The sequence below is a fragment of the Mus pahari genome, chromosome 3 (assembly GCF_900095145.1).
Source record: "Mus pahari chromosome 3, PAHARI_EIJ_v1.1, whole genome shotgun sequence".
Taxonomy (NCBI): domain Eukaryota; kingdom Metazoa; phylum Chordata; class Mammalia; order Rodentia; family Muridae; genus Mus; species Mus pahari.
In genome coordinates, this window is record NC_034592.1 from 85,644,708 (window position 1) to 85,667,194 (window position 22,487).

Sequence of the window (22,487 nt, forward strand, 5' to 3'; positions counted from 1 at the left end):
TCCTCATTAAAAGATCCAGTCTACGTTCCTTAGATCTTCACCATTTCCTAGTATAAATAGGGCTTCAGTCATAAATGGTGAAAGCTGATTCTATAAAAATAAATATGCACATCATCTCCATCTCCTGTCAGTATAAAATTGAGAGAATTCTTTTGTACAAACTGTAAGCGGCATTTCTATGAATATAAACACACACAAGTCCTCATACATACACAAGCACAAACTGCAGCTTGACTCGCAAGAACCAGGATACAGAAACAATTTAAATGTTCAGACTGATGAATAAGGAGAAGTGTACGTACATGATGTGATACTTACTATGTATTCAGCATTCAGAAGGAACAAATCCTGCCATGTGCGACCATGTGAAGGAACCCAGAGAATACTGTAATAAGTGAGATAAGCGAGGCACCAAAGGGCAGACAATGCATGTCCATTTCCATGGGGTATCTCCAGCCGTCGAACTCAGAAACAGAAGCCATGGAGAACTGAGTGTGGTGTTGGTAGCAGGTGGGTAAGTCCTAGAGAGACACCACAATATTGTGTACATAGTTTGCAATATTGAACTGTGTGCCCAAGCATTGAAGATGGTGGCTCTTATGTCAAGCGTTTTTACCACAAGAGACGGAAAGCAATAGGACAGAATCCAACCCAGCAACAAGCTCACTCTGTGGCTTAAGTGTAGGGGATGAGAGAAAGGGAACGGACGGCAACTATGCTTCCTGAGACGATGATAAAATGAAAAGGCTACTTAAAAGAAGGAAGAATACCAAGCACACTTACTGATTTCTTCAATAATAAACATTATTTCAAACGGATTACCCACCTTATCCTTCCTTCTTCAGTGCCTGCATCCCTCTCTACTCATTCCCTCAGTGACCTTATGAGTCGCCTGCAGAGTTACTACTCCATGGTACATTTTTAAATTTTTATCTTTTATTATTAGTAGGAGAAGGGGGGTACACTTGCTTTTGGTCTGAGGACAGCTTTATGGAGTCATTTCTCTCTGTCCTCCTTTACGTGGTTCCAGGGACTAACTAAGGTCATCAGGCTTGCCTAGCAAGCACTCTACAGAGCCCTCTCACCAGCCCCATGATACCATTTTACATTCTCTAGCTGTTCTTAAACTCTGGAGACAGAGCCTACTCACTGTACTTTGTGACTATCAGACATGACTTAATGATAACTTTTTAAATCCCAGAATTCCATGTGTGATGTCAAAATCAGCTCTGCAGTGCCTTCCTTTTCAGTGAAGCTCACTCTCTCCACAACTACAATCCGTCCACCAACTCTGGACACACAGGACCAGAGGCATACATACATATGTGATTCTATTAGTCCTGATAATGTTTGGAGCGTGTGGTTGTCCTTCACCTCTAATAAACGCACTCCCACTGCCAATCTTCAGCACAACACACTCATGTCCTTGTATGGTGCCTTCATCACATGCAGATTCAGAGGCCCTTATCTCCTGCCCCATTTCCCTCTTCCATTGTGCCAACCAGTCATAGGACACGGCCATGGGACAGAAGAGAATGCGGAAATGAAAGTGATCTCTTCAGTCTTGGTTAATCTGTGTCCTGGTGATAAACAGTGACAAATGAATACAGCCATGTACATTTCCACAGAGGGAATCAGTTTGGCATATGCTTTATTCTAACGTCGCTTGAGTGTGAACAAAATAAAACTAAACCCAGAGGCATCAGTCATGGAGTTAGCACACATCTGTACCGAAACCCAATCTCTCTTGCTTGGATAACTCTTGGATGGTTGCTATCTCTCCAGCAGTAAACTTGGGAGTGAGAGTTACATTGTCATAATCAAATTCTTCATCAAGAAAGAAGGGCTGAACTTCATCTCCAAGTATCTGTAAAAGGTACCAGAGGGAGAGAGAAACACGATCACTGAAGTGAAGATGGAGTTGAAAACACAGTCTATTAATACTTAATGAAGCTTTTTTTAGACTTTCGACACTCTCAGCTGATTAAGCTGTTTTTAAGTAAAGAAATAAATTCAATTATTCAATTTGACCTAATTTAAGCCTCTTAATATGCCCCATTTGTATCATGCTGTATCTGAATGAGTATCATTAACTAATTCCACCCCCAAGAAAAGAAGCAGGTTTGCTTTGCACACATTCATTTCATTCTTTGCCACACTGTAGTGCCAGTAATAGAGGCATATGGAAAAGCTAGATGCCCCATTAAACTATGAAGAATACACCTTAAGGTCTTCACTAACCTTTTCACCATTAGCTAAAAAAAAAAATCTATAAGGAAGTAATCTTTAAAACTTAAATTAAAAACATTCTACATTTACTATACTTGAGATAATACCCATAAGCCCTGTCCAATATCAGGAGTAACTGAAACATGTACGATCAAATTTAAAGGTCCGACACCCTTCTCTTTCCCCCTTTTGATATATTACAGTTTACCTGTAAGTCAGGGTAGCTGCAAGAAAGGCCAGGGATTTGTATGTGTTTACACATTTTTGTGAGTTTTAAAGACCTTCTAAAGGATGAGCCATTCGAAGCCCACCTCCCAGGGCTGACGGTGTACCTCAGTTGACAGTATTTGCCTGACACATGAAAGATCCTGTTTGGTCTCCAGCATGGGGGGAAAGTTTGGTTTTTTGTTTGTTTGTTTGTTTCAAAAGAGTATATGTTCCAACAAACAGAAAAGAATGCCTTAAATCTCATTAATTCACACCCTGAAAAATATCACACAAAGCCAATGGTATGAGAAACAGTGAAAAAAAAAAAACCTGCCATCTGCACCTGGTGCAGACATAACTGAAAACTACGGCTTGTACAATAGTGAAAACACGCACAGAAGCTTTAGCTAGTGTCAGCTTTAAACATTCTCGCATGGAGGAAGATCTCTGGAGGAGCTTTTCTGCAGCATGTGTGAAAAATGCCACACACTGCTACTACAGTGAAAAGAAAATCAGAAAATCAGAAAATTAGAAAATTAGAGCTGTTCAGAAAACCCTACTAGGGAGTAAGGTATGACGTGCCAATAGCAGACTACCATTGTCCTGTGGCCTTAAAATCAGCCTCTATGATCCACCCAACAAGTTCCAGAGGCCTGGTCCTCTCCTCCATGTTCCTGACGAGGAAAGGTAAGAGCTGCCATTAAATGATTTCCCATCCTGGGCCTGCCCCAGCATCAGGATTCACATGTGTATCAACAGTATCCTTCGATCACCCCTGCCAGTACCTCCTATGGCCTTCCAATCATGAAGCCTTGAAAGACGTCAGAACTTGCCCAAGGCTAGTAAAGAAGAATAGCCACTTTTGAACACAGGACAATCTGCTTCAAAGTCACATTTGTTCAAAATCCACAAGCAAAATCAACCAATGCTTAGTCCTTTGGGAGACTCGACCTTTTCTGAATAAGCTGTACAGTTCCCACAGCCACCACTGAAAACGTACTCAGGGCCACGTGCAAGGTCATGACTGCATTCAGAAGAGCAGCTGCATGTAGGAAGCACATTAGCCTGCACAGGAAAGCAACTCATGTGCCATGATGACTTTCTGTAACTGCCTTTATCTTCACTACACAGTAACAGAGAACACTGTTGATGAGACTGGCTCCAATAAAGAGACATGCACACACAGTGACACTTGATGTCATGTCCAGAATGTAAGTGTCTAAGCCACCTCCAACTCTGTGAAGAATTACTGAGGCCTGCAGACCAGGCTATAGTCTACCTTAACTCTGTAGGCACCTGATTCTCACTGATCCTGGCCAATATGCAGAGGAAACTCCACCTCTACAAATGTATTCTGTCTCAGGGGTTCTTTGAAGCTCTTTATGTCCTCATCAGAGAACAGTAACTACATACCTACCAAGCTGCAGACATCTCATATATGTCCCAAAAGAGGATTCAGAATCCCACCCTGAGCCTCTGAACCCATCCACTCTCGTCACATGTGGACACTTGGCCTTCATCTACCTTCTAAGGAGGATAGCCTATTACTTCAAATTAAATGAGTCCCTTGGCTATGAAAATCCCTTTGATACCATATCATGCTCTTCCTACTTCCTACATAAACATTTCCATACCCCTCCCCTTTACCTGTTCACTTAATAAACACTTATTAAGAATTAAGTACTGGGCACCACAAGAGGAAACCTGCCCCTGACATTGCCTGGGGGGACCAGGACCCAGAGACTAAATACTAGATAGCCCAGAGTAGGACAAAGCCAAATACAACTGGCAAAAGAGAGAAGGAGGAGGAGGAGGAGGAGGAAGAAGAAGAAGAAGAAGAAGAAGAAGAAGAAGAAGAAGAAGAAGGAAAGAGGGAGGAAGAAGAGGAAGAGGAGGAAGAAGAAGAGGAGGAGGAAGAAGAGGAAGAGGGGGAAGAAGAAGAAAAGGAAGAGTAGGAAGAAGAGAAAGAGGAGGAAATTCTGCTATACTCATAGACTGGTGCCTAGCCCAACTGAGAGAAGCTTCATCCTGGCATCTAATGAAAACAGATACAGATACCCATAGCCAAACATTAGGCAGAGCTTGGAGAACTATGTGCAAGGTGGGGAGGAAGAACTGTAAGAGCCAGAAAGGTCAAAGGATACCACAAGGAAACCCACAGAATCAACTTACCTGGACTCATAGGGACTCACAGAGACTAAACTGACAACCAGGGAGCCTGCACAGGACTGACCTAGGCCCTCTGCACATATGTGACAGTTGTGTATCTTGGTCTTCTTATGGAACTCCTAACAGTGGGAACAGGGGCTGTCTCTGACCCTGTTACCTGCTTTTGAGACCCTTTTCCCTCATCTAGCCTTAACATGAGGGGAGGTGCCTAGCGTTATTGCAACTTGATATGCCATGTTTGGTTGATATTCAAGGGAGGCCTGCCCTTTTCTGAAGCAAAACAGAGCAAGAGTGGATATTGGTGGCAGAGGAGAGTTGGGAAGGAAGGAATGGGAGGACTGGAAGGAAAGGAGACTGCAGGTGAGGTATAAATAATAATAATTATTTTTGTTTTGTTTAAAAAATCACTATTTGGTAAATTACTTGATTTTTTCATTTACTTAAAAACAAATTAAGCCCAGTTAATTAAAGGTTTTGGGTTTAGAGGCTGCAGAGGTCAGAACTCAAAAGCCAGTATTTGCTAAAGACTTATGAAGTGGAAGTGATGAAGAAATGGTGTGAGTGAATAGTGGCAGATGGTAGAAAGAAACCGGGATGAACTTGGGAGGTAGAGATTATTTTAGTCTACTAATTTCAGGTTATAGTCCATTATTTTGGAGAAGTCAAGGAAGAAACTTGGAGCATCTTGGCCACCTTATATCTAGAGTCAAGAGTAGACAGAAATAAATAAATGCATACATGTCTACTTGTTTGCTTGCTTATCTCTGATCAACACAATTTCTCCACTCAAAGGAGGTTCTACCTAGGGAATGGTGCTACCCACTGTGAGCTGGGTTTTCATACATCAATTAATTTAATTAACATAGTCTATAAGGCCTAAAGTTAATCTGTAAGCCCCACTTGCCCAAGGACAGATTACTCCCTAGAATGCTGAAGGCTACTGTTTATTTAAATTAATAAGTCATATGTTTTCACTTCAGAAAGCAAGATTGATTGCCCCAAATGTACAAAATGTGCTTGATCACAAGAAGGTATGAGGTACATAGGCAGTAAGTATGTTAGAATATATGCTTGGCCCTAGCTGGATGCAAGTGGGAAGTACCAAAACCTACATTTTGGCCTTTGTAGACACCTGACTGACCTAATTCAGCACCATTCTCTGGGAATCCCAGTTAGGTACACAACCAGTCCATCTTCCTGGCCAGTATTAAATAAAGCTTGCTTCAGCTGAAAACAAAAATAAAAGAATTAGATAATGGGAACACAACAGGAGTGCAACAAAACCTGTGTCTATAGGGTTTCATGACCAAGGAAAAGACAAAATAAACAAATGTTCTCACTAACCTGTGGCAAGCTCTTCACTAGGATAACTGCAAAGAGCAGAATATGAACCTCAGAAGTCTCATTTTGCCCAAACAAGAATTATTCCTCTTCGGAATGTACACCAGCCCCTATGTCACCTCACCTCACTGTCTGCCACTTGTCAGGTGGTCTGAGTGAACTAGGATCATGGTTTAGCCTTCTCAGAGCTCCTGACCAGGGCTAACTCCTATGGCCAGGTTAGATCTTCAGAGATACCCTCTTCCAGTGCCACCTATACCCCCATTTCCCTGAGATCCAATCATATTGTGGCTGGACTATTGTTCCAATCCACATTGGATTGAATATGATCCAATCCATATTGTTGCAGAAAGTACCAACATAATGGTACTACAGGTAAAGAAATTCTCTCTTAAATGGAAAAAAAAGTGTTTTCCATGTAGTTGAATTCTCACTGTGCTGAGAACTTTTTACAGAAATTTTGAATTAAAATTAATAGCAAAGGATATATTTCTTTAAAAAAAATAGATTTCTGAAGGCTAAAAAACTTGCCAATACAAGCATTATTTATAATAAACTCCTAAAAATAAAAATATACTTAGATATTTGTCACTTACAAATGAATAGTTATTAATAGTGGCTATTGCTAGATCCTCTTCTTAGAAAATGACTTAAATGCTCAAACAAAAAAACAGAAGAAATGAAAAATGGCCATAATTTCATATTTATAATGCCAAAATAACACTCCTCAGAATATGTGAAGCCATGTGGGGGATGTGCTTCAATGTGGCTCAGCACCCAAGGTATGAGAAGAGCTCCCTGTAGTCATGAGACGTTTTTATTCTTCTCAAAATGTGCATGGCCCTACATATCTTAGCCACTGTCTGAGGCTCTAGGACACAAAGAAAGACCTGCATAAAGTCACCAACACATTAGATCAGCACAAACCTATCATGACAGTGAACTGTGAAGTGGTAGAATCTGGGGATGACAGAAACATCTGGAGTGGGTTGGGAAGGAATCAGAGATGGTTAGATACCTAAGTGAAATTTTAAAAAGTTTATTGGCTAGCAGGCTAACTATCTTCAAACAGGATAGTTTTTCATGAGCAGGCTGTAAACATAACGTTCAGCATTTCAAGTCTGAAAGTTCAGCATTATCTGAGCATAACTGTAAGGGGGCACAGTGATAAGGAATGGCAAGGCAGCAACATCATCTTAGATATGATAAAAAGCCCCTAAAGAATCTTTAGAAAGCAGGGCAGATACTTGGTCTTGTATGCACCCCTTCATGCATGAACACCTATAATGGAACAGGTAGTAACAGCACCAAAAAGAAGGATGGCCTGCCTGTCATCTTGGAGATTAGAATTAAGTGACTCATACTGAAGGTTAAACTGAGGGTTTAACTGATTTGGAGGGATGAATCTGGAGTCTGAAGACTTTCCAGACCCTGCTAGAGTGGTCTGAGCAAGAGACAAGACAATGGAGCACTGGTAGGGAAGATATAAAAACCAAGTAGGAAGGAAAACAGGCAGTGGTCAGTGGGAATTGACAGCAGTGGCAGAGGGGAAAGTCAGGAAGGAAAGCAGCAGGGAACACATGGTACTTGAGGATCTCTGGAAGATGCTGAAGACAAAAGGCAAAACTGAAGCCGGAGGGGAGAAAGAACTGAAGGTAGACACGCCCATTTAGAGACATAAGTGCAATAGGTAGAATTTAAATGAAAATTGATTCAAGCATTCAAAGAGAGAAGAGTTGCAGGGTATAGGGATGGAACCCTAGGAAACACTGACTTCTTAGGAGAGGGTAGACAAAAACCTCCAAAGGAGGAGAACAACAACTTCAGAAACAAAGAATAGAGAACTGGGAGAGGCAGTAAGGCAAGAGTGTAGGATAAAGCTGACATAGCAGTATAGGCATGGATCTCCATGTCCCATAAATACCACAAAGGAACCATTGGGCTGGGCCCCTGAACAACTGGTACCTTCATTCTGAATGCTTTCAGGAACTCAACTAAAGCCAAAGCAGCAGCTTACTGAAAGAGGAATGAGAAAAATGAGAGTAGCCAGAGCCCTGAAAAAGTTGGGTAGAAACTCGAGGGGAAAGGAATTCAACTGGAAGCACTAACAAATTTGAGTGAGAACACAGGGAGAGAAACAGACCCCAGCCAAAGAGCAGGCCAGGGCACAGGAGGCTATTTCCTTCTCTTGTTCCCTTCTTGTCAACAGTGGGAAGAGAGATGTGAACATGTAAAACATTGTGGGAAAGGAGTCAAGAGAGTCGAAAGAGACAAAAGCACTGGATTAGTTACATTTCGGATCACTGGGAGCAAAGACCTGACAAAATCAACCAAACGAGGAGGCCTGTTTCTTGGTTCCAGCGTTAAGGGGTACAGCTATCATGGTGAGGAAGGTATGATAGCAGGTAGCTCCATGGGGGTGGAAGCATGTGACAGCGACTTCCTTGAATCTACATAGACTAGGAAGCATAGTGAGGACAGGGTGTGGGGCAGGCTATAAAATCTAGAGGTCCACCTCCAGTGACCACACTTCCTTTCACCTTTTAAAGGTTCCACAACTTCCCAAAACAGTGTCACTAGCTGTAGACCAAGGGTTCAGACATAAATCTACGTGGTTCATTTTATATTCATACCAGGACATTTCTCTTGCCTCCATAGGCTCATGACTGTGTTTATAATGTAAAATGAATGCAGCAACTTCAAGTCTCATCGTCTAGCAGTTCTGTAACTACTCAAGCATTCAAGGGCAGTCTCTTCTGAGACTCAGACAACCTTGAAACCATGAGCCCCTGTAAATTCAAGACATCACACACTTCCAGCAATGTCAAAGTAAACATGCAAACTCCAAAGGGAAGAAAGGAAACACAGCAGGGAATATCAGCCCCAGCTCTTAGTGGCATAATGTGGGGACATATTACAATTGCGTGTTCCCATCAACATAAAGCAGGAAGCAGAGGACAGGCAGGGAGAAAACACTATGCAGCCTCCAATAACTCACTACATTCAGCAAGAGCCCAACCGCCAAAAGCTCCACAAGTCCTGCAAAATAGCACTACCACTTGGGGACTAAAGATAAAGGCATGAATCTGTGGGGGACAGGTCATATTCAGACCATGACAGATTTCAATCATATGACTGAAACAAAGTGGCTCCCAATTAGTAGTAAGAATTGGTGTATGTTGTGGACTGGTTCTAATGCTACTTTGTGTTAATTGAGCTCTCAAAATTACACAGAAACCTATATATCTGCATGTAAGACACTAAGGGTCCCTGTCTCCAGTTGGCTTTGATTGGTAAATAAAGTTGCTGGTGGCCAGTGGCTGGGCAGGGAGACAGAGGCAAGGAGAGGTTCTCCGACAAGGAATACAGGAGAGGGAGGAGAATCACCATTGCCAGGGAAGGAATAAGATGCATGCTTGAGAGCTACAGAAGACAGAATACCAGCCATGTAAGAGTTGGGGAGGAGCAGCCCCAGGCCACCACCACCCCCCAATTTGGGTCTAGGGTAGCAAAGATGAAATATAGATTTTAACAGGGGTATCAGAGAAGAGGTGTTAGCAATATGGAAGTTTCAGAGTGGTCCACCTATTGCGATGTTTAAAACATATTAAAATAGAAGATTTTGTGTGTGTGTGTGTGTGTGTGTGTGTGTGTGTGTGTGTGTGTGTTTGCACGCGTGCATGTACATGTCTTTTATTCAAGAATCCAGAGATTGGGGCAGGTGGCAAGGAACATGTTTAACATATTTATTTAATAAATATCTGTTGCATGTCTATGTTTGGTTCTGAGCTCATTCTGATACTTATGTTACAGTAAAATAAACTTATAGCGACTTGGAGAAATGAGTGATAAGGCAGGTGTCTTAGTCAGGGTTTCTATTCCTGCACAAACATCATGACCAAGAAGCAAGTTGGGGAGGGAAGGGTTTATTCGGCTTACATTTCCATACTGCTTTTGATCACCAAAGGATGCAAGACTGGAACTCAAGCAGGTCAGGGAGCAGGAGCTGATGCAGAGGCCATGGAGGGATGTTCTTTACTGGCTTGCTTCCCCTGGCTTGCTCAGCCTGCTTTCTTATAGAATCCAAGACTACCAGCCCAGAGATGGTCCCACCCACAAGGGGTCTCCCCACCCTTGATCACTAATTGAGAAAATGCCCCACAGCTGGATCTCATGGAGGCACTTCCCCAACTAAAGCTCCTTTCTCTGTGGTAACTCCAGCTGTGTCAAGTTGACACAAAGCTAGCCAGTACAGCAGGGATATGTGATTCCAAGTGAAATAATGTATGTATGTCACACCATCAGAAAGCATTACTGTGACCATCCAAGTGATGCCCCTTCAAATACAGTAAGGCTGCATGTCCATTCCATGTTCTAGCTACTGACTGCTGGGTTAGCTGGAAGCCTTCTTTCTAGGTGGGTTTATTTTAGGATCTTAAGTTATATGACCCCAAAGTTTCAACTACAAATTGAAATTCTGGCTTTTTTCAGAGAAGAATCATTGTTATACAATACCAAGTCCCCTGCTGCTAAACAAAAAAACAAGTGTGAATTAAGTTATTAACTTGTTATTTTTGCCTAAGGATCTGAGAGAAACGTGTGGATTTCAGATGTCTAATTTCAAATCTAATTGAAAATTGTTTGTGACCACTAAGGGAATAGAATTTGTGTACTATTAGGAAACTTTGAGTTTCCTTAAAATTGCTCACATGACTGATTCTTACAGAGACACCGCTAAAGGAGGAGCCGTTTTCATTCAAAATACCACATAGACAAATTAAGGAACACAGACTAATGCTCAAATCAATAATGGTAGCATTTAGCTACAGGCTAGAACAGAGTGGTGTGGTAAATAAACTAGCTTGCTGGGGAAGGGTTTCAAACCGCACTGTGAAATGGAAAGCACAGGCTCTCAGCTCCCTCCTGACCCTGCCACAGCTGCCTCTCCAGGGAACCACAGTTCCCCTCTCGGTGGGGCAAACTCTTCTTGCCCTAGAAAGCAGTTCAAAACCTCCAAAGTTCATCAAATCAGGGGAATCAAGGCAAGAATTTATTGACAAATATTAGCTAGAGATCTGAAAAAAAGCCCTTCTCTCAAAGGGGAAAATACACATACATAAACCAGTAATAAAACTGGTAGGGGCAGGGGCTCAAAGAGGCCAATCCATATCAGAGAGGTATGGGATCTGAAAAGGCAATTACGAGGAAGGAGGACTCACAGCAGACTACATTCAGCTTCCAGACTGAAGCCACTGAAAGCAGCCACCAGCTCCAGCCCTCAAACGCTCCTTGGTGGTCCCTCACAAGAGAGACGCTTGCTGGAAAAGATGATTAGAAACTTACTGATCTATGTGGTTAAAGATAAGATTTGAACTACTAAACCAAGGCAGAGTGGGCTCAGTGTTAGGATGCCAGACAGTGCTAAAATGACTCTCAAACAAATAATGATTTAAAATTCCCAAGTGGGCACGGTGATGCATACCTGTCATCTCAATGCTAATCGGCAAGAAAATGAGTGCATTCAAGGCGAACCTGTGCTACCTCATGAGCCCCAATGCAAACAAGGCAAACAGAAATGAAGCTTATGTCCAAAGAGTCAGCCCAGAGAGCCCAATGGCAGCCAAAACTAGGCAGCTCTAGAGTTTGTCACCACCAATGTTGTTAATATTAATTTGACTCCAATCTATTTTTTTTTTAAGATTTATTTATTATCTATATGAGTACACTGTAGCTGTCCTCAGACACACCAGAAGATGGCACTGGATTCCATTACAGATAATTGTGAGACGCCATGTCGTTGCTGGAAATTGAACTCAGGACCTCTGGAGGAATAGTCTTAACTGCTGAGCCATCTCTCCAACCCCAGACTCCAACATTTGAAGATGTTCACACTTTCTGTTAGGACACTTACAGTTCTTTAAAAAAAAAAAAAAAAAAAAAAAAAAAAAAGGCTATTGTGGTACTAACCTATCATCCTAGTACTTGGGAGGTTGAGGCAAGATAACTGCCAGCCTGGGCTATGTAATCCATTCCAGTGCAGCTGTTACACAGTAGAGATTCATTTAGTGAAAGTTTATGAAATCTTGGGGGAGAGGTTAAGGAGGTAGGGTGAATTAGGAGAAGTCAAGAATTGGGGGTGAATATAATAAAAACACATTTCATGAGAATCTTAAAATAAATTTTTAAATGGGGAAAAATGAATGCTTGCCTATTTTGTGCAAAGCCTTGGGTATCAAGCTTGCCATTTTAATTTGAGTTTCACTGGCTATTATAAAGATTGCAGAATAAACTTCTTTAACCACTAGCTGAAACTAATTTATGAAAATTTCTATTACTGTTCATATATATATATATATATATATATATATATATATATATACTATAACTGACTTAAAAGTAATTGCATTTCTTAAAGTACTAGGTGCCATGCCAAGTGTCTGACCCAGTAACGTATATGGCCACAACTAGCCAAGAATATAAACAAGTCTTAAAATGAAACAGACTTCTGCTTGGAGAAGCCCTGTAATTTTAGCTTCTTACAGCTCAGAGCATATAATCTATAATTCAAACAGCATACTGGAAAGTGGATGTCCTGGCTGATTTGTCTAGTAAGCAATTTGGAAGCTCAATACAAGCCTGCAAGCACCCTGGGTACACTTTTCAAACTAGTAAACCAAAGGACTCTATGGAAAAGGAGCGTCTAAGACCGGAATGCATAGGTTACCTCTGATTGAATGACTGATTCCATAGCTGAATATGCAGTTACAGAGCATCTGAATGATTAAATCAAAAAGAGACCCTAGGGGTTTTTATTAGAAAGCACTAGTAAAGAGTCCTTAGCGACTTCCTGTATTCACACACACACACACACACACACCCCCAGTATTAAACAGGGTAAGCGGTGACTTCCCAGCACACCTGCAGTGTAGTTGTTAAATGTTTATAGAAGAGCTGTAAAGTGACAGCAAAAATGGCTCTCAGGTAATACTCTGGGGAGAATAAACTATAGTAGAGATTCTGTTCCTCCCTCTTTTGAAAACTATGGACAGGTGACATTCCTGAGCCTTCCGTGTGCCTAGATAGGAACAATTACTAAGCAGTTGTCAATAGATTCAAGTCAGAGTCTTTGAGCTCTGATGAACAGACCTGCTCACTGTAGGAAGCCCCTACAATGACCTTCTACTTCCGTTCAGGCACAGATATCAGACTGGGATTCTCTGTTTCCAGTCTGGCCTTACCTTATGTAATACAAAGGTTTATAGGACCTCAGAAATGATAACCATGGCCAGGTCAGACCAGAAGAGAGAAGGAAACTGCCCTTCCATCTGCTGAGCAGTTCATATGCAGAACTACTATGAGGTAAAACGTGCTTCTATAGACAAACACCAGTGCTCCATATAAATCAGATATAAATGAAAATAAGACCAACTATGCAACATAGACTCTAAATTATCCCAAACCAAGGAAAAATACAGAAGCATGCAAGTATTGGGGTTCCCTGAAATAACAAAATCCCAGTACTGTCATAGTGGAACCCCCCAGAAAGTACCTCTTCGGTTTGCTTCTGAGTTCTTCCCACAGCAGGCTTTGGCCTCACCTCAGAGGTGAGAGGTAGGCCCACAGAAGGAACGTAAGGAGGAACGCTGGCGCTTACACCCTGTTCCACTTCACCTGGAAGTAGCAGGCAATCTGTTGGATACAAAATATTTCAGCTGATCTCTGGTGAAGTTCATCATCTCCCCCAAGTAACCTAAAAGCCAGTGGCAATCAAAGCAGGCAGATATGCTGAGGGAAAGCTGAGCCCTAGCAATGCCTGTCTTCATCTGTGACCCTGACTCAAGGGAGTCCCTTTCTATAAAATGGACGGCACCTGTGCTTTGACCTTTATCGTGCTGTAAGGTATAGTCCACCCGGGAGGTTGGAGGGACTGAGGGAGTGACATAATAGGCTAATAGGCCTTCCATGCCTGACTCTACTGCTCAGGAAAACAAGGCAGGAAGATGCTACTCTTGCTTCATTTTTCATTTTCCTATGGTTTCCTAGGGGGTGAAGAGTAAGAAAATGGACTGCAGACTTCATTCTCTAACACTGCAGCAATAGTTCATATATATATATATATATATATATATATATATATATATATATATATATATATATCAAAATGAGGATGCCAGAAGGAAAGTACTTTAACTTTCAGCAGAAAAATGAAATACTCTGTCATATGAAAAGTGCACAGACTCATTTTCAACACTTGCAAACGACATGTTTCCTGCTTGTTGAGCACAATCACAAGAATTCAAACCCAGTCTTAGTCCCCATGGATTTATTGGAGGTGGTTGTACTGGCTTGTTTTCACATGTGTGACACTTCATGAATGTACCACAGATGCCAGTTAACTTTTGCGACCTTTAAGGTGAGCAAGCAGATACATAGAAGAACATGACATTCTCACCTCGGTCTAAACTTCCAGAATACCTGAAAAGCTAGTGAGAGCCCCTCCCTAGCCAGTAACTTGAAACAAGGTGCTATTATTGCCTGCTTCTCCAGGGTGGTCCTCATTCAGTTCTCAGTGGATGTCATTAATTAGCAGCACATGTACCTGGGCTAATGGCAATGGCAGCATCTGTAGGAAGATAACTATGCAGGTTTAATACTCAAAACCTGAGACTGTCCTGAAATCCATCCTTCACCTCCGTAGCCATCACACCAACAGAAATAAATCACTGCTGGCTTTTGATTGTGGAGAGAAAGAACACAGAATCAGATCTGGAAACTGAGAGCTGTGCTGGGAGGCAGTGAGGAAGAAGTCCTACTGAGCCCAATTACTGGAATTTTGGAACATCATCTCGTTAGCTAGCATAAATAAAACAAATAGTAACAACTGACTGTGATGTGTCCAGTATTTTACAAATGCCAGCATGGTTAACCCTCCCAATAGTTCTCCCCTGTTTTCTGTGTTCTAGGCAATGAGCTCTATACACTGAGAAAGATCTCACTCGGGATCCCGCAGTTAGAAAGGCAGAGTCGGCAGTCCGCCCAGACCTCAGCCAAATAGTGTTAAACAAACATTTTTATCACATATTTAATTTTGCTTCATTATATGGAATGACTATGCTCAGGGCCAAGAAGTGTCACCTGTAGCTCCTGAGTGGAGCAGGCAGCAGCACTAAGTGCATTTTCCAAACATGTGATGCCCAGACGCAACATGTTTATTAAACTCATTAACGGTAGGAGAGAAACTGGCCTCCTAATGTACCTTCTTATAAGTTCAAAGCCAAACTCCTACACTGAGCTCCCTCGTGTAAGAGCATAGGATAGGTCCAAGGCTGCTGAAGACCTGCCAACAAGCAATAAAGACAATGCCTCTCAATGTGAGGAACATCATCTATCTGGCCAGGTGGCTGCTGGGGCAAACACTAGTTCTGATGTGAAATGAGAATCAACTCTGCTCTCTAGGCTTATGCTATGGTTCTGTCCAACAAAAGATGTGGCAGGCAGGACAAGTGTGTGAGTCCTTTACTGAGGCTTCACGGCCCTAATCTGTTTTCATCAAAAGCAAGACAACAACAAAAATGGCTTCTTTTATAACAATTCTACCCATGGGAACAACTGTTTCAAAGCAAAAGGACTCCACCCCTCAGCACCTTACATTGTTGCCATCTTTTCTCTGGGGTAAAGAAAGATTTCAAGAATGCATACTGTCGGAGGCCAACACAGTACCTTATGCACAGTGAATTCTAAACCAATACTCGGAAGCAGGGAATGAATGTGATGTGTACTTACAGTGAAAACCCCTCAATAGGAATCTCCAGCCTCAAAGTATGTCTACTGAGAGAGTTGTACACACACAGAAAACAAGACACAAAATTCCCAACAGCCATGAACCCCACAGCAGAAACCAGAAGACGGTCCACATATACCTAGGTTTTTTTTCCTTGATCTGATTAGGAAAACTCTTCCTTACCTTGGATAAATTATTTAGAAAAGAAGAAGAAGAGAGAAGAAGAAAGAAGAAGAGAGAAGAGAGAAGAGAGAAGAGAGAAGAGAGAAGGGAGAAGGGAGAAGAAGAAGAAGAAGAAGAAGAAGAAGAAGAAGAAGAAGAAGAAGAAGAAGAAGAAGAAGAAGAAGAAGAAGAAGAAGAAGAAGAAGAANGAAGAAGAAGAAGAAGAAGAAGAAGAAGAAGAAGAAGAAGAAGAAGAAGAAGAAGAAGAAGAAGAAGAAGAAGAAGAAGAAAGGAAGGAAGGAAGGAAGGAAGGAAGGAAGGAAGGAAGGAAGGAAGGAAGGAAGGAAGGAAATAATTAGCTTCCCTATTTTATTCCCTTCTTAAGAAGAATATAAAAATTACTTTATGCAATAATAAGTACTGGAGAGTAGGTTTTTCCTCTGGTTAACATGGCTTTCCAATTACATCTTCATAGACGAATAAGTTAGCAAATATAAAAACAAGAATAATGGGAATAGAGGACCACTGTAAAGCAAAGACTTGTCTCCTTCCTTAACATTTTTAGTAAATAATGAAGCCATCAAAAAGTTGGTTGGAATGTGCCATCTTCTACAAGCTTGGGGCTGTCGTGCTCTTTATGCCACAGCAGCGTAGATTGTGAGCTGCAACCTTATATGGAGTCATGTAACCAAATGTGAGAGCTGTAAAAAGTCTGGCAACAGAAAAAAAGGTTTATGAAACAATAACCAAAAATTAAGCCAAATGCCAAGGTATTCCTTACATTCACCTGTGTTGTATCGTGCAACATCACTGCAGCGGTGGTCAGAACATACTGCATGAGTGTGTGGACATTAAATACCATGCAGGCCATCAACCCCTCAGTCTCCAAAGGCACTTCCCAAAACACCTCAGCTGAGACTGCACACTACCAGATATTACGAACTTCACTGTTTTCCCTACACATACAAAATTTCTAGCTCTTAAGAAACCATAACAGCTTAACTATAAAAAATCATATTCCTCAACATTTAAGCAGCAAATCAGTTTATCTTCAAGTTGACTGCACCTACACCAATGGCCTTCCATGGCCTCTCACAGTGCCAAGCCTCAGCTGTTCTTCACAACCTCTTCATGCCTACAAAACCTGTACCACCGGTGTGACTCTTACATATTACCAAGTACAGCTGCAGCACAAGGTACAACCTTGGCTATCTCTGGAACACAGCTACTTTGTGCTTTCAAAACACACCTCCCAGAAAATTCCATCTCAATGATGCTGGTCTCTTCTTAATCACTACTAATTTCTTAGCTCCAGCTAACCAGCATCAATTGTCCCAGTAGTCCCTTCTATTCCAGACTCTAAAGCCAGGGCCTCATGGCCAAAGCTGTCAAGTTCTGCTGCTTGCTGGAATATGGCACCCTTGTTCTATTACATTATCACTAGCTTTCTGTTTTCCAACTCCTTCCCTGCTCTAAGCTTGGCTGACCTGATCTTGCTCTGTAGATTGACCTTGAACTAAGAGATCTGCATGCCTGTCTCCTGGGATTAAAGGTGTGTACTACCACACCTGGATTTAAACTTCTCTTCACCTAGAACTTGCTCAGTTCTAGGCTGGCCTTGAACTAGGAGATCTGCTTGTAATTGCCTCCTAGGAATAAAGGCTTGTACTACCATGCCTGGGTCTAAATTTAGCTGGGTGGAATCTTGCCCCAAGATCTTTACTCCCTCGTTTCAAAGTAATATTCTTAAACACAGGATTCAGCTCCATTTCACTGCCTTCCTGATGCCCCTTTAATGCTGGATTGTAGCTCATTCCAGATATAGTTAAGTTGACAACCAGGAAAAGCTATTACACTTCCTAAGTGTAAACAGAACAAGAACAACAGTAGGCATGCCAAAGTAGATGCGGGAGAGACCATGAGGCCATGACCCTACCTACACAAATAACCTTAGGCAACTCAAGTGTGCAGAGAGCGGGAAGAACTGGCTATCAAATACCAAAGGGTCAGCCCTGAAAACAGACGTTCAAGTAGTATAACAGACTGGACAAGTTGTACTTATGTGTTCAGAAATATACACATGTATATACACATATATTTATATAACAACAATTAATGAAAAAGAAGGCCATGAATTTTAAAGAAAGCAAGGAGGAGTATATGGAAGGATGTGGAGGAATGAAATAGGAAGGAGAAATGATGTAATTATATTATAATCTCAATAAAAGAAACAGTTTTTTTAATTTAAACATCAAATATGGCTGCAACTGTTGAGCAGGAGTCGGTGCCCATTCTCATCCAACACAGTGAACTACAATATAAATACGCCCACTGTAAGGGACCTCTCTGAGGATGATTATGAGAACTGGACTTCCAAAAACCAGTCTCTCCAGTCAGCCACACTGAAACTAAGACCAAAAATAAATAAATAAATAAATAAATAAATAAATAAATAAATAAATAAAGTAAATAGAATAAATAGAATAACCGTCTTCCTACCCTATTTGAGCCATCTTGTCTGAGGCAGGGCAATCACCAGGTTAACTACCCTATCCTGAATTCAAAAGAGAAAAAGGTGCTAGCTAACTTGATGTCAAATGAATGCAGTGTACCAAACCTCACAGGGAGCATTACTCTGAGGCCACTCATATGACTGCATTGTGTGAGCTCTGCCAAAAACCTGACTCCAAAGCACTACTCCTTGGCTGTCAAAATGATAAGGCAAATACTGAAAAGGAACTGTGTTCTTGAATCTTGGAGAATATTTATGATCATGGATACAGTGAATAAATAAAATCAATGGTAGAAAAAAAAAACAATACAGAACATGCTTCCTTGTTGCCCCAGGCAAATCTGTTGCTTAAACAATAACAACAGAATCTAATCAGTAAACTTCCCAGCTGCCAAAATTATATGAGCAACTTGCCTATTTAAAAATGTCACATTTCCCATCTGATATAAATATTTGCCTTCTGCTCACATTCCTGAAGTGCAATACAAATTAGGCCACACACTGATATTCACCTTGGCACAAAGTATTTAATTTCTTTCTTCTTTTCAAGTGACCCAGATTGTACATTATGAAAATTGGGAAACCCTGGTGGTCTTTTTGGTGATTAGAACTAAATCAACTGTCAACCATCAATTCACACATCATTTCACACTGGAGACAGTCTTAACTACTACATTCAAGTCCACTGAGACTTGGTTCAGCCTCGGTAACTGTTTATCCCCAAATGCAACACCTTCTGCTATCGAGTTTCTGGAAACATGATACTAGTGAGATATTTTATTCAACTTTTTAAAGAAGGAAGTAAAGCTGGTAACTGAAAAGCATACTTTAAAAAATATTAAAAGAAAGCAATGTCACAAACAATAGAAAACATTGATGTTTAAAAACAAAAAACCAAAAAAAACGAAATTTGCTGGCCACGTTGGTTTATGTCAGTGTGAGACAAATGAAGGGGATCCACTCCTTTCTGATACACTTGCCTGGTGTTCAACACTTTTGAATGGTGTTAGAGGCTTACAAGTAACTATTAGCATTAGTGATACCTGTTTAGGTTCTTGTAAGCAATCCTGATCATTTCCCTGCAAATAAGCAAAGATGTTTGGGATAGGACGATGTGACTCCCTAATTAACAGCTGTTATCCCATGTTGCACTGGCAGCCTTCAGCATTTGACTTGTAAACAGCCACCTGGATTTCTCTGATGCCTGTACTAGTTGTTCTGAACAACCAGACACCTTGAGAAAAATACACACTAACCACACAATGAGCCCAGGTGATCACTGCAGCTCCTGAAGAACATTCACTCTCCAGCAGTATTTTGTCAGTTTCATGGGAAGAGCTCTAGAAACACTTCAAGCCTGGAGCCAAGGCTCTCAGATACCTTTGCAGGCTTTGCAGGTACAACATTGGCCCTGCCAGGGGTGGAGGAGAGCCAGCTCCCTGGGCCTACGCTTATAAAGCTAAGGATTCTGGTCCCCTAGACCTATTCAAGAATAGCTGAATGAATGATATACTATTATGTTTATATATTAAAAAGTTGAGCCATGACATTTAAAAGAGTATTAGTTATTCATAAATCATAAATAAAGGTATATGACAATATTTTGAAAATTATATTATTTTATGCATATAAGTGTGTTTTGGTTGTATGCATATTTGTGAACCAAGTGTGTACCTGGTATCCAGGAAAGCCTGAAGAGAACGGGAGTTGTAGATGGCAGGGAGCTACCATGGTACCTGTGGGAACTGTACCCAGGTCCAGTTTCAATATATACATATATGTATACCACACCTATATATAGATATATAGATACACATAAACACACACACACACACACACTGTATAATTATGATGGGCTTCACAAGGGGTATAGGTTTCTTGTACAGTCATTTCATAATATCCTTAGAGAGATAATTCTAAGACATCATGTGTATTATAAAATCCATGGATGCCTGTCTCCTAATTGAACTGTTGCAATATTTACACATGAACTACATAAATTTTCCCATAATCTGAAAGAAATTTCTATATTACTTGTAATAACTAATATTGTATGTGCTTATGTAAAGAATTGTTAAATTATTATATTGTTTTGAGAAAAATTATAAACAAGTTTAGTTTTGTTTTGTTTTTTTTTTAAAAAAATATAGCTGAACCAACAAGTAAAGCAAAGGGCCCACTCATCAGGGCCAGCCGGAGATTCGCAACTCTGGAAGGTGCTCCATGTAGGTGCTCCCTCCTGCCTGTGGCTACAGCTCACTGCAGGTATCAAACGCTAAGGGATATAAAAACTGCCAAATACCACCCCTCAGAGAGGTTCTCCTCAGCTTTCCACAGTTTCCATTAGGAAGAGCAGAAGAACAGAAGGCCATATGGCAAGTACAGACCTACTGCTAGTGATGAAGTGAGAAACTCCATCACAAAAGTGCCCAACACAGCACTCTCCTGCTCGCCTGTAAAGCTGATTTTGTCAATGTTTAATATACAGACGAGAACCAACAGTTTCAATGTATCAGCCTCAAACAGTAGCAGACGTAGGATGGCTAAATTCAGTTCACAGGATGCCACCAAAGAACTAATGAATTCAGTTTTCTTGTAGGTGCAGGATATAGGAATCTGCACTTTTTAAAGCAAGTTTTACTCTCAAAATCAACCAAAACGGGTGCTTTACCAGCCTTGGCTCTCTCTTAAGCAAGTCTTACAATGACTCAAGAGTGACTGGGGTATGAAGTCAGCCAACCCTCCTTGAAGGATGCAGTTTCCTTTGATCTCTGATGGCCCTGAAATGAATAATTTTAAAGTCTTCCAGTCTTCTGGCTAATGGGTACTTGAAAAACATCTCCAATGGAGCAGTAAGACATTGGAGAGCAGAAGAAATATTTTCATTGCTTTAAACTCCCAAAGCCTTAATTCAAGGAGCCCAAAAAGCTAAGGCAGGGCCCTACACCACCAAGTGAGAAGCTGTTGCTACCCTAGAGCAAATCTCCAAAGCCACTTTAACGTCTATCTGGTTCCAAGGAACCCTCTTCTCTCAATAACAGCAATAACAGCAGTAACTTAGGCTATGACTAAACAGTGTAGCAGCAGGACAAGATCAATTTCAAGATGTCCTTTCACATCCAATAGAGAGCCAGGGTTTTCTGTTGTCCCTACTGTTACTGTTTGCCTGCTTCTTTGGGAGACAGGTTCTCATGAGTCCCAGGCCAGATTTACACTGGCTTTGTACTGAAGAATGACCTGAACTTCCAGTCCTTGTGTGCTGATGTTGCCAATGACTACCACACCCAGTTGTCACATAGGGCTGAGGACCCTGAACAAATACTCTATCAGCTGAGCTCTCTCCAGCTCAAACGCCAAAGGGCCCATGAAGAAATATACATGTGCTTATACAAAAATACTAACCAGGAAAGGAAGCAATCCTCTACATGAACATCAATGGATTAGCATACAGCCTTTTTCAGTAGATTATCAGAAAAGAACTCAGAAAAAAGCATTTATGTGTTCACTTACATATTTCATAAATTTTAAAGGTAAAATTCTGAATATTATTGTTCATTTTGTGACCAATATTTGTATTTTTATGATTTTATGTTCAACTGCTATTTTACATTTTCCTTTAAAACCATATCAATTTCTAAGACAGTTCTGAAATATAAGGCAATGACTTTATAATAGCTGTATGTGACACTATTATTTAATAGTTTAATTTATCTGAATTTGGGCGATAGCAAAAGGGCAGCTCTATTTCACTTAAACCAAAGGTTTCAAAAGTCTTTGACCAATTGAGTAAAAGTTTTTGCTTTTCAAAAAGAAATTTCACAACCTCAGTTTTTCTCACATCAGGAGAGGTAAGGTAAGGATTGCTAAAAATAGCAAACCAACATAAATCACTTGTCGTTTCTAAAAAGAGGCCACACTGTATGGAAAAGAAGAAGAGCACATACCCTTGCTCATCTGGGGCTTCCTCTCTTCCTCCATGTCCACATCTTCTAAGTCTATGAAGTTGTCTACCTACAAGAAGATTGAAATGATCTTGCATATATTAGCCATGCAGAAAGACAATGCAGTCATGGATTCCCACACACA

General features: G+C 41.0%; 1 protein-coding gene across 3 annotated transcripts in view; it reads right to left on the reverse strand.

Moving 5' to 3' along the window:
* Nucleotides 1-299: 299 nt before the first annotated feature.
* C3H11orf74 (chromosome 3 C11orf74 homolog) overlaps nucleotides 300-22,487 on the reverse strand; it is a 65,009-nt gene continuing 42,821 nt past the window's right edge. Inside the window, exons 5-8 of one of the 3 annotated variants that reach the window (XM_029536507.1) lie at nucleotides 22,346-22,412; nucleotides 13,496-13,635; nucleotides 5,718-5,832; nucleotides 300-1,867 (exon numbers count right to left, since the gene is read on the reverse strand). In XM_029536507.1, the coding sequence (XP_029392367.1) occupies nucleotides 5,752-5,832; nucleotides 13,496-13,635; nucleotides 22,346-22,412 (288 nt within the window). In that variant the 3' untranslated portion in view covers nucleotides 300-1,867; nucleotides 5,718-5,751. The remainder of the gene's footprint in view (nucleotides 1,868-5,717; nucleotides 5,833-13,495; nucleotides 13,636-22,345; nucleotides 22,413-22,487) is intronic. The other 2 variants (XM_029536506.1, XM_021194845.2) reach the window with 2 other exon arrangements.